Genomic DNA, 12,305 nt, shown 5'->3' with positions numbered 1-12,305 from the left:
TTGCGGGGTATGTCTCAAAAGCCGAACGAGGGGTTTAAAGAGTATGCACAAAGGTGGAGAGAGTTGGCTGCCAGGGTTCAACCCCCATTAGTGGATCGGGAGATGTCAGACTTGTTCATGGGTACTCTTCAGGGAAATTTTGCTGAGAGGATGGTGGGATGTCCAGTTACTGGTTTTGCGGATATAGTAGTGGCTGGTGAGAGGATTGAAAGCTGGTTGAAAATGGGAAAAATACAAGGAAATGCTCCGTCGTCTGGAGTGAAGAAGCCCTTCGGAAATGGTCAGCGCAAGAAAGAGGGTGACTCGAGTGCTGTGTATGCCCAAAGAGGACACGGTAGGGATCATTACTACCAGCATACTGATGCAGTAACAATTCCCACTGGTAATCAACCCGCACAACAGCAACAGCAATAGTAGCCACCTCAGCAGAGAATACAAAGGGCTGGGTACCAAGTTAGGGGAAGGATGGCGGATCGCCAGTTTGATAGGCCAGCCATGACATATGCCCTTCTGTTGAAGAAGTTGAAGGATCTCGGATTGGTACAGCTGAGGACGTTAGCTCCGTTAAGACCAGATCAGAGGCCTGCAAGTTATGATGAGAACGTCAAGTGTGAGTTCCATTATGGTGCTCCCGGGCACAATATTGAGGGTTGTAAAGCCTTTAAGCATGTTGTTCAAGACTTGGTGGATTCCAAAGCCATCAATTTTGCACCAACGCCGAATGTTAATGTTAATCCCATGCCGACGCATGGTCAGATGACGGTGAATGTAATTTCTGAGGATAAAAGTAAAATCGGGGTGACGGATGTCGATCGGTTGAGGACCCCAATGTCTGTGGTCAAGAGTCATTTGTTAAAGAGTGGAGTTTTTCCGGTTTGTGATGATTTTTGTGCTGCTTGTACTGTAACTGCAAATGGGTGTGTAATGTTGAGGGAGACGGTTCAGAAAATGATGGATGAGGGGAGTCTCCGATTCGAGAAAGTTGCTTTGGAGAATGAGGATATTTCAACGATCACCATTTATTTCGATCCTGTCCACTTGTCAGGGCCGACAGATGTGGTTCCAATTACCATCACGGTACCTGGACCTATTCCGTATGAAAGTGATGGTGTTGTGCCCTGGGACTATGGTGGTGATGTGTATTGCAATGGGAAAAAGAAGGAAGATCAGGCTGCAGTTGATACCACCGTTTCAAGGGTGGACAATGTCGGGCTTAGTGGTTTCACTCGCAGCGGAAGGTTGTTTGCACCTAACACGTTGAGAGGTGGAGATGTAGAAAAAGAACAGAGAGATAAGGCCGAGGCTTTAGCTAGGGAAAAAGGAAAGCAGGTGGTGAATGAGGATACTCCTAGAGAGGCACAGGCGCCTGTTGAGCCGGAAAGTGAGTTTGATGCTGAAGCCGAGGAGTTTTTGAGAATTATTAAGAAGTCTGAGTACAAACTTGTTGATCATTTGCAGCAGACTCCGTCCAAAATTTCGATCTTATCTTTGCTGTTGAGTTTATAAGGTCATAGAGATGCTTCGTTGAAGATCTTGAAGTGGGCATATGTCCCGCAGGAGATTACAGTCAATCAATTAGAGACAGTGGTATCAAGTGTTAATGCCAGCCATGGGTTGGGTTTCACTGACCTCGTTCTTACTATGGACGGGCGCAATCACAATAAGGCACTACACATTTCGATGGAGTGTAAAGGAGTTGTGCTTTCGCATGTTTTGGTTGATACGGGCTCGTCACTCACTGTGTTGCCTAAGAAGGCCTTGGCTAAATTGGACTGCGAGGGATTGATTTTGAGGCCTACTGATCTTGTGGTTAGAGCGTTTGATGGCTCCAAGAGGGCTGTGTTCGGGGAAGTTGAGCTCCCCGTAAAGATTGGTCCTGAGGTGTTCAAATCTGTGTTTTGTGTCATGGACATTCAGCCGACGTACAGTTGTTTGTTGGGTCGTCCATGGATACATGCTGCTGGGGCAGTAACATCTACTCTACATCAGAAGTTAAAGTATATCTTGGATGGGCAAGTCGTGACAGTTTGCGGTGAGGAGGATATTTTTGTCAGCCAGTTGTCATCATTTAAGTATGTGGAAATGGACGGTGAAATATTCAAAACACCAAGCCAGGCGTTTGAAACTGTCAAGGTGGAGAATGCCATTTTCGCTGAAAGAGAGAAGAAGCCGTCCATTGCTTCTTATAAACAGGCTGTGGAGGTGGTGAAAAGTGGAGAGGCCCCAGGTTGGGGAAGAGTGATAGATGTTGCGGTGAAGGAGGATAAGTTTGGGATTGGTTATCAGTCAGGCCAAGGCTCGTCTGGACAGAATAAAGGTCGTCGCCAACCGTTCGCATTCACCAGTGCTGGAATGCTAGATCCAGGCCGTATCTGTGCTATGGGTGAAGAGATTGACAGTGACTGCGAGCTGGACTCATGGATAAAACCGTGCGTACCAGGAATGGAGATCAAAAACTGGAAAGCCGAAAAGATCATCACTGTCACTCTGCGTGAAGAGTAATATTTCTGTTTGTTTATTCTGTTTGCATGAAATCCATATGTTTTGCCCGAAACGTAATGGTCCATCGTAAGGGTCACCTCACGTGTTTCATTTTGCAGTATTTGCATCAATAATAAATGGATGTTTTTCGCATTAAAAGTGGTGTTCTCTGTTTTTCATATATTTTTGCAGTTAAAAAATAATATAATAAAAATGGCAATGTTTATTTTCATCTTCCTTCCTTTTAATTTGTCTCGTTCCGACCCTAAAGCAATGCATGAATCAACATTCATGCAAATGCGATTATTCTCCGGATCTCATTAATGACAATTCTGTTACACCCCTATATGACTTCGACAACCCGATCTATCATGCCGAAGAAGAAGGCGAAGAAGATTGTGAACTGCCAGAAGAGTTAGCCAGGTTGTTGAAACAAGAGGAGAAGGTGATTCAACCGCACGAGGAGCGAGTTGAGATTGTTAATCTGGGCACCGAGGAGGTCAGAAAGGAAGTAAAAATTGGGGCCGCTTTGGAGATGAATGTCAAGAGCGGAATGGTAGCACTGTTGAAAGAGTATGTTGATATCTTTGCCTGGTCTTATCAAGATATGCCAGGGTTGGATACCAATATTGTTGTACACAAGTTGCCATTGAGAGAAGATTGTCCTCCAGTAAAGCAGAAGTTGCGTAGAACTCGACCCGAGATGGCCATGAAAATCAAAGAGGAGGTACAAAAGCAGCTGGATGCTGGTTTCCTAGCTGTCACTAATTATCCGCCTTGGGTCGCGAACATTGTGTTGATACCGAAGAAGGATGGAAAGGTGAGGATGTGTGTGGACTATCGAGATTTGAACAGAGCTAGCCCGAAAGATGATTTCCCATTACCTCACATCGATGTGTTGGTAGATAATACAACTCTATTCTCGGTGTTTTCCTTCATGGATGGTTTTTCTGGCTATAATCAAATTAAAATGTCGTTAGATGATATGGAGAAAACAACGTTCATCACACCGTGGGGCACTTTTTGTTATAAGGTGATGCCATTCGGTCTCAAAAATGTCGGTGCCACGTATCAAAGACCTATGGTGACTTTGTTTCATGATATGATTCATCATGAGATCGAATGCTATGTTGATGACATGATAGCGAAGTCACAAACAGAAGAGGGGCATCTGATAGACTTGGCCAAATTGTTTGACCGGTTGAGACAATTCAAATTGAGGTTGAATCCGAATAAGTGCACTTTTGGAGTGCGGTCCGGCAAGTTGCTAGGGTTTATTGTAAGTGAAAGAGGAATCGAGGTTGATCCTGCTAAAGAAAAAGCGATACAAGAAATGCCTGAACCGAGGACAGAAAAAGAGGTTCGTGGTTTCTTAGGTAGATTGAACTACATTTCACAGTTCATATCTCATCTAATAGCCAGGTGTGAACCCATATTCAAGTTGTTGAGAAAAGATCAAACGGTCAGGTGGAATGATGATTGCCAAGCGGCATTTGAAAAAATAAAAGAATATTTGTAGGAGCCTCCGATTTTGATGCCTCCTGTGGAGGGGCGACCGTTAATCCTGTACTTGACAGTCCTTGAGGGGTCTATGGGGTGTGTATTGGGGCAGCATGACGAGTATGGTCGAAAAGAGCATGCAATTTACTATCTTAGCAAAAAGTTTACCGACTGGAGACCCAAGAGTATCCCGAAGGAGCGTCTAAGAAGGACCGAAAGACTCTGAGGAGGTTGGCCATGGCATTCTATCTGAATAAAGATGGGGTTTTGTACAAGAGGAATTTTGATTGGGTTTTGCTCAGATGCGTCGACGACAAAGAAGCAAGCCAATTGATGAAAGAGGTGCACGAGGGATCGTTTGGCACCCACGCCAATGGGAATGTGATGGTGAAAAGGTTGCTAAGGGCTGGATATTACTGGATGACAATGGAGGCTCAGTGTTTCAACTTCGTGCGGAAATGTCATAAATGCCAGATTTATGCTGACAAAGTGCACATGCCTCCAAATCCGTTGAGTTTGATGTCGTCTTCGTGGCCGTTTGCTATGTGGGGCATTGATATGATCGGAAAGATCGAGCCTACGACTTCGAATGGGCACCGGTTCATATTAGTGGCTATTGATTACTTCAACAAGTGGGTGGAAGCGGCGTCTTATGCAAACGTGACGAAACAGGTCGTGACCAAGTTCCTGAAAAGAGACATCATTTGCAGATATGGGGTTCCCGAAAGAATCATCACTAATAATGGTTCTAATCTCAACAACAAGATGATGGTAGAGCTGTGTCGAGAGTTCAAGATCGAGCATCCAAATTCTTATCCTTATCGTCCAAAGATGAATGGGACGGTCCAGGTGGCTAATAAGAATATTAAGAAGATTGTGCAAAAAATGGTCGTGACCTATAAGGATTGGCACGAGATGTTTCTGTTTGCGTTGCATGGGTATCGAACCTCAGTGCGTACATCTACTGGGGCAACGCCTTTCTCGCTTGTGTATGGGATGGAAGCCGTGCTACCAGTTGAGGTCCAGATTCCGTCATTGAGAGTCCTGATGGATGTGAAATTGGAAGAGGTTGAATGGGTAAGGACTCGGTATGAAGAGTTAAGCCTGATTGAGGAAAAGAGGTTGGCGGCCATTTGTCATGGGCAGTTGTACCAGCAGCGAATGAAGCGTGCTTTTGACCATAGGGTACGACCTCGTGTGTACCACGTGGGAGATATAGTGTTGAAAAGGATCCTTCCTCCTCAGAACGATCGTCGGGGCAAGTGGACACCCAATTATGAAGGTCCATTCGTGGTCAAGAAGGTTTTCTCTGGCGGAGCCTTGTTGTTGACGACCATGGATGGTGAGGATTTTCCATCCCTTGTGAATGCGGACGCAGTTAAAAAATACTTCATATAAGAGACCCGCTGGACGGAAAGAATAAAATAGTCCAGGAAAAAATGGGCATCCCGGCGAACCAACAAAAAATGAAAATGAAAAAGGTTCGGGCAAAAATTAGGGATAAAAAAAAAGGGGAAAAAAACTGTACACCCGGCAGGTCGAAAACCCCACAAGGGCGGCTTGGGCAAAAAAGGGTATCCCGGTGGACTTAAAACCCGAAAGGGCGGTCCAGGAAAAAGAGGAAGTGAAACGAACAACTGCGTCTAGCATGGTCGTTTGTACTTTGAATATGACACATGGATAATCTAAAAGCGGAGATCGGTCGGAAGCGTCTTGTTTCGGAAGGCGGAAAGCGCGGAGAGTCTTGAGGACATATGGGTTGTAACCGGGTTGGAACTTGATGAGATCACAGGTTCACATTGCCATTAGGATAGATTTTCCGTTTGTGCGCAATTACCTCTTTTCAGGGATTACTTCCTGTGCACTGCTCAGTTACGAGCCACCTTTTTCAATCAATAAAATGCATATTCAGTCAAATAATTTTGTTTTTGTTTTCATTACCGCTTTGATTGCAAAAACATCCGTTTATTTTGATAAGAATCTTTGCATTTTGAGATGTAGGGGTCTCTTCCAATGCATGTTTAGAAGATTGAAACTTGAAATCTTATTCGGAAGGTAGAGTGACCTGGGTGTTGAAATTTTGGCGCGCCTGGGGCACGTTTTATCTGACGATCTCTTTTGCAGGTGCTGTTGGTTATTTTCACTCACTTGTAGGTTGTGGTGCGAAGCGTTTCTTTTGGACAAAAGATTCCTTTGAGGTCCAATCAGGGACGGGGAATTGAAGAATGGTGTAGAGACGGCGAAAGAATTGTGACGATCCTAGAGGGTTAATCAAGAAGACTCTTCAAAGTCTGAAGACTGGAGAGTTGGCACGAATCTAAGGAGGTCGATTTTCTTGAAGTAGGGAGAAGTCGAGAATACAAGGTGACGAATCGGAAAAGAACGGATGAGTCTGGGAGCTCTCAAAAGTGGAAAATTGACACTGTGGTTAGATGGTGAATACCAGTGTTTGACGATTCGACGGGTGTTCCGTGTCAAATATTCCGTATCTCCCCAGCGGGTTCGAGGTCGGTGTTTCCTCAGCAGCCAGGCCTGAAGGTTGCTGTTCCCCCGACAGGGGTGTGCGTTGGTAGATTTTCTTCCCCCCAAGCAGATCGAGTTCAATGGAGGTTATCCCCAATGAGGGTTACTCTTTCCTCGGCATCAGTGTTATCCCAAGCAGGGTTGGAGATTGGAGCGATATCGAGTTCCTCAACAGAGTTGCTCGTGATGTCCCCTGAGGGGGATACATTTTATGCATTCATCATTTAGAGGAGCATAGCATATCGCATAACTAATTGCGTAGCATTTCCATGGTTATGGAGCATTACGCTGTAAAACTCATGCATCGGTATTGCAAGCATAAGCTAGTCTCGAGCCGTGGTTACCATTTGAGAGCCGATTTAGCTGGTTGGTGAAGATGTTACTCTGAGGAGTTTGGCATCGTGATTTTGAATCAATAGTATTCCCTAGTAGCGCGATATTGGAGGAAGAGATTCCGTCGTGCGGAGATGGAAATGAAGATTGGAGAACGTTACGCGATCAGCGCGGAGATTGGGGTCCACCAGGAGAAAAGGAAGTGTTGGGCATTTTCTGAAGAACGGGGTTCAAATGGAGAAAAGGAGACACGGGGTGTCTTCTGGAGAATGGGGTTCACAACGACGATCGATAGTTATCGTCGGGCGGCTGGGGTTCAAATGGAGAATGAGGTTCATTGTTTGGCAGCAAGAGTGACATGAAGTTGTCGGGGTTCAAATGCGGTGATCAGGGATCATCCGCGCGAAAGAAAAATATTTGTGTAGGGGTCCAAGAAAAAAAAATCAAAGAAGTTTTGGGGTTCAATAAAAAGCAAAAAAATAATTACAAAAAGAAAATTTCCAGTGGAGCGTAAATTGTTCGTTTGTTCTTGGTATTCAACCACTCTTCACCCTGATCATCTGAAAGCCGAGGTTGTTCATATCGACAAGTTCATAGTGGATTGAATAGGGGCAGCTGTAACACCTCAAAATTTACCCTCCTCTTCTTGAGACTAGTTTGGGGCATTGCATTTCATGTGTTAGGGCATTAGGCATTGCATTTTGCATCTCATATGAAAATGAGAAGGTCATCCTCCAAAGTCTTTTCAAAAGATGGGAAAGTTAGGTGATTCAAGCCTGAGGGTCTCTATGAATTGATTATCAACCATCTGAGGGTATGGGCTCCAATTAGGGTTTCTTGATTCTTCAAAGGTTTTGAGCATCATCTTATCTGCAAGGATATATCACCATCATCATGGTTCTATCATCATCAAGGGTTTCAGAGTTCATCCTCAAGTTCCTCTGGATTAGGGTTGTGACCTTTGGTCCACCCTAACCAATGCAGTTCTTCCAACTAGGGTTTCTCAAAGAGATGAGGTATTTTCTTGGGATGAGGATCACATGATTATTATAAGGAGCTTACATGAGCTAGGGTTTCATTTTGAAGCAATTTCACCAAGTGGTAGAGGCCCAAGTTGATCAAGACATTTCAAGGTCATCTGAGGACCCAAAGTCAACTGTGTAGTCAACTGAGGGCTATGAGGTGGGGAAATGAGTTGAGACGTCTCAATCATGTTCAAATGGGGTCTATTCATCATTCTACATATCCATCTTGAAGATTCAAAGGTCATGGCAAAAGTTACTAAAAATGGAAAATGACCTATAATTCAAAGTTTCCAAATTTGGCAAGTTTTTGGTCCACTTTCAACTTGACTTTTCAATATCAAAGAAGTGTCAAATGGATATTTGGTCAACATCAAAGTTGTAGATCTTTGTCTCTCCTTTCCAAAAAGTCCTAATTCATGTCCATATGATGAATGGTTGAGGAGTTATGGTCATTTGATCACAAAGTGTGCATGGAAATTCAAAATGGCATAACTTTTGATATAATGCTTCAAATTGGTTCATTCTTTTTGCAAAGTGCTTCTCATGTTCAAGGCATCTTAAAATGACATCATTTGACTCAATTGAGCAAGCTAAGCCTCAAGGAATCATGGTCAAAAGTCAAAATTCACAAAGAACCAAGGCAAGGCTTCACTTCAGCCTTCTTCATAGACCATATTTGAGTAAAAATGAGCCCTTGTTGTGCATGAAGGAGGCGTGTATATTCCTTGTTTCACACATGTTCAAAATGAAGCAAATCTTCACCATTCATTCTTGGCTTAAGATGCAAGCAAAATAACCTTCAAATCCTGACCCTTGGTTGCTCTTGAGTGGATTAAAACCCTAGCATGGGGCTCAACACGTGCATTATGGCCATGGGAATTCAATTTGCGTTTTTGCAATTTGCATAACAATTCACTAATCATGATTAGTAAATGGCTAAAATGATTATCAGTGTTATTAGCAGGAAGTATAAGTATGGAAACCCTAATCACAAGCCTCATAACTGCATTTTCAGATCTAGAATTCAAGAAACTCTCTCAAACTTCCTCTCTTCGAATTTGCTTTTTCTTCACACATATCTCAAAGATTTTTGCAGATTCTTGATCCTCATACTTCACTGAGCAAGAATCATCCATTGTTTGGTGTAATTCCTCAAGAAATCGAGCAGTTCAAGTGCATTATCATTATGATCGAATTTGGAAATTGAGGCGCATTCAAGAGGTTTCAGCCATTTCTTTTTGCATAAAGCTTCAAAGGAAGTTCAAAGGAATTGATCTGGAGCAGATGAGCTCGTGAGATCGTGATTCCAGAGATCTCCAATTTCAGGTGACTCCATTTTCACCCTCTCCTTTTGCTGTTTTTAGGTTATGGAATTGAAGATCTTGATGTGTAGGTCATGAATATATGATTAAATTTGAGATTGAGTGAGAATTAAGAATTTCATTGTGACTGGAAGTTTGGATCTGGAAACTTATTCTCTTCGAATTGCAAAACCTAGGGAGAATTAGGAGAATCTAATGTGATATTTAGAATCAGCGTGGAAAACTGAGTGGAATGATACCGGTTTGAGGAATTTCTGGAAAATTTTAGGGTGGCGCCGCCATGGGAGCCATCGGGAACTCACCGGGGAAGACAACCGGAGCGGAGCTCCGGCGTCTGTGTCATAGCTAGGGTTTTGATGAGTGGGCGCCATGTGGTTCAATGCGTGGAAGGTTGATTGGATGAGAGTTGTTTGACTGAGGCCACGCAAGCGTTGAATGCTGACTGGGATGGGTGACTCAATTAATGAAACGGTGCGTTTCATTAGTTTGAACGTGGACCATTGATTTCAGGTGCGCGCCAGATCCAACAGTCTGTGTTTTTTCCTGATTAATTCAAATAATCCATTTCCCTCCTTTTTCTATTTTATATTCCAATTATTTTGGTCATTTTGTTTAATTCATAAAAAATCAAAAAATCGTCCAATTGAGTCCCAGTTTTTTTTCATAGTTTTGTATTTGTGTCTAATTTTTTATGGTGTTAAATTCAAGAATTTTTGATGTCTGGATCTTTATGTGGGAATTTTTGAATCAATATTCTGCCAAATTGACCTAGTGCATTCAATGTATTGTGAAATCCTCAATTTTGAACCTTTTGATCCACTCTTTTGCATACATGACATTCATACATGATATGAATTATTAGTCACTGGTTTGGATTTTTTCTCACATGTTATCATCATTTTTGACACAGAGAAAAATGTGACAATTTGTGTCACATTTTTGACATTGAATTGGTGCATTTTTGTTCACATGGAATTTGCATCATTTTGTACTTGATATTTTGCATATTGAGCATTCATGGAATAAGGAAGTTATACAAAAAATCCCAAAGTCATTGCATGCATTTCTGATTTGATATGAATTTTCTAAGTTGGAAGTTCATTTTGTGCATATTTTTGGTCATTACATGGCATAGACAAGTTGAGACACTTGATCATTGATTTGATGTTGGTCTTTTTGAGGACATTGGAGGGAGTGTTTGAATGTGTGATGTGCAAAAGGATGGGTCCTGGATTGGTCATTTGGTTAGGTTTTGAATCTTGTCTTTGTGCTAGGGTTTTGACCCAAATTTAGGGTTTGCTTTTGGTCCATTCTTTGACTTGGTTTGGGGTCTTCTTTGTAGTGTGAGCCTTTGCCTCTTTTGCATTGGTTTGATCCCTGATTTGTGAGTCTTCAGTCATTTGATTGGTGCATTCATTCAAGTCATGCATTATTTGGTACTTATTTGAAGGTTGGGAACACAAGTGAATTCTCAAGGAGACTTCTAAGGTATTAAGGGAGCGGAGGTTCTTATTGGTATGAGATGACTTGATGGGCTTGTAAGTTGGAATTGTGACTCATTAGAGATGATTTTAGAAGCATGATCCTACTGACTTGTGAACTTTGGAATGGTTTGAGGCTTGTGGTGACTTGTTGAAGTGATTTAGCCTTAATTTGGAACTTTTGAAGTAATTGAATGGTATTTGAGGTATGGTGGGTCTTTGGCCTTGGTGATTGATGTTTAGGGGTTCATATGGTTTTGTTTGGGGCTTGTGATCATTTGTGGGAGTTTATTTGGGATTCTCACATCTTTTGGAGGCTTTAAGAAGTGTTTGAAGAGGTATGAAGCCATTGTGAGCAAGTTTTGAGTGCAAGCTTGTTCTACTTGAGTTTTCAAGGGGTTTATGGTTGATTTTGGATCATTGGAGTATGGATTATTGGGTGGTCATTTGAAGGACCCTACTTCTTACTTGGAGTGATCTTGATTCAGTTAATCTCATGCCATTGCTTGTTTATGCTTTGTTGTGTTGATTGGATGTACATAAACTAACTTTGTCTCTTGCTTCAGGTTTGGATACTCATCATTGATGATTGGGTTTGTTCTCACCTTGTGAGATACAAAATGCATTAAGTTCTGACCTGTTTTTGTTTTGTAGGGTTTTAGTTGATGTGGTGAGCTCATGAGCTCATTTGAGTGCTAGGGCACTTATGCATTGAATTGTGTAACTGTTAGAGGATTTCACTGCTTATTTTCTGGTTTTATGACTGAAGTACTAACTGTTTAGTCTTTGTACAGGTACCTTAGTTGCTTACTTGCTTTAGCTCTTGCTTGAGCATTGGATTGTGGTTGACACACCACTCAGGTAGTTAGTTTCTTACTTCATGTAGTCTGGAGTCCTATCACCTTTTTGGCAGGCATTTTGCTGGCAAGTCCTCCTTCAGAGGCTTTGTTTGTGTTTGTTTAAAATTGTGCCCAAAGACCTCCAAGGAGAGGCATGTGTTATATTTGATAAGACCTCCAAGAGAAGAGGCAATTGACGGAAGTTAGGTATCTGTAACCGATCCCCCGTTATTCAGTGTGTTGTTCTGTATGCTCGCACTACGTGCTGACGCTTCTGAACATGTGCCTCAGATCTTTTGTCCAGACTCTGTCAAGTGGAAAAGGATCCCACTTTCTGGATCCCCACGCCTTCTGTGTCATGAGCTCACCCTAGCCAGGGTTAAGAGCATGAGGTCTCATCCTCATTTAAACTTTGATCAGCTTCACCCTGACGTTCAATGTTAGTGGTTAAGAGCTACAGATTACCCCTTACAGTTTGGCTTGTTTGTCGAGGTTGAGCATTCCCTCTTGACTAAAGCCCACCCATTTTTTGAGCCTCTTGTATGGATATAGTGTGTGATGTTTTTTTACTTGTGTTGGTGTGTTTATTTGCTTTCCTCTTCTCATCTCCATTTCTGTAGGAGTCGTACGATTAATTTTTGAGGAAGTTGAACGTATGTAGAGTTTAGACTTGAGTTGACTCGCTTCCAGGGTGAGTTAAGTTCTTGTTTGAGACCTCAACTTAGGGATATTGATTGCATGACAACTATTAGGCTCGAGTTGTAGTCTCCCTATTAGTTTGTTGTTTCCCTGGTCTCTGGT

The 12,305-nt window shown here is 42.5% G+C and overlaps 1 protein-coding gene across 1 annotated transcript in view; it reads left to right on the top strand.

The window, feature by feature from the left end:
• The first annotated feature begins 738 nt into the window (after nt 1–738).
• LOC127103025 (uncharacterized) overlaps nt 739–12,305 on the top strand; it is an 87,367-nt gene continuing 75,800 nt past the window's right edge. The window contains exons 1-3 of the mRNA XM_051040324.1: nt 739–1,433; nt 1,515–1,881; nt 1,990–2,398. Coding sequence (XP_050896281.1) covers nt 739–1,433; nt 1,515–1,881; nt 1,990–2,398 — 1,471 coding nt within the window. The remainder of the gene's footprint in view (nt 1,434–1,514; nt 1,882–1,989; nt 2,399–12,305) is intronic.

This window comes from Lathyrus oleraceus, chromosome 7, assembly GCF_024323335.1.
Source record: "Lathyrus oleraceus cultivar Zhongwan6 chromosome 7, CAAS_Psat_ZW6_1.0, whole genome shotgun sequence".
NCBI classification, from domain to species: domain Eukaryota; kingdom Viridiplantae; phylum Streptophyta; class Magnoliopsida; order Fabales; family Fabaceae; genus Lathyrus; species Lathyrus oleraceus.
The sequence above is the reverse complement of the archived record's forward strand: the minus strand, read 5'-3'. Positions and strand labels throughout refer to the sequence as shown.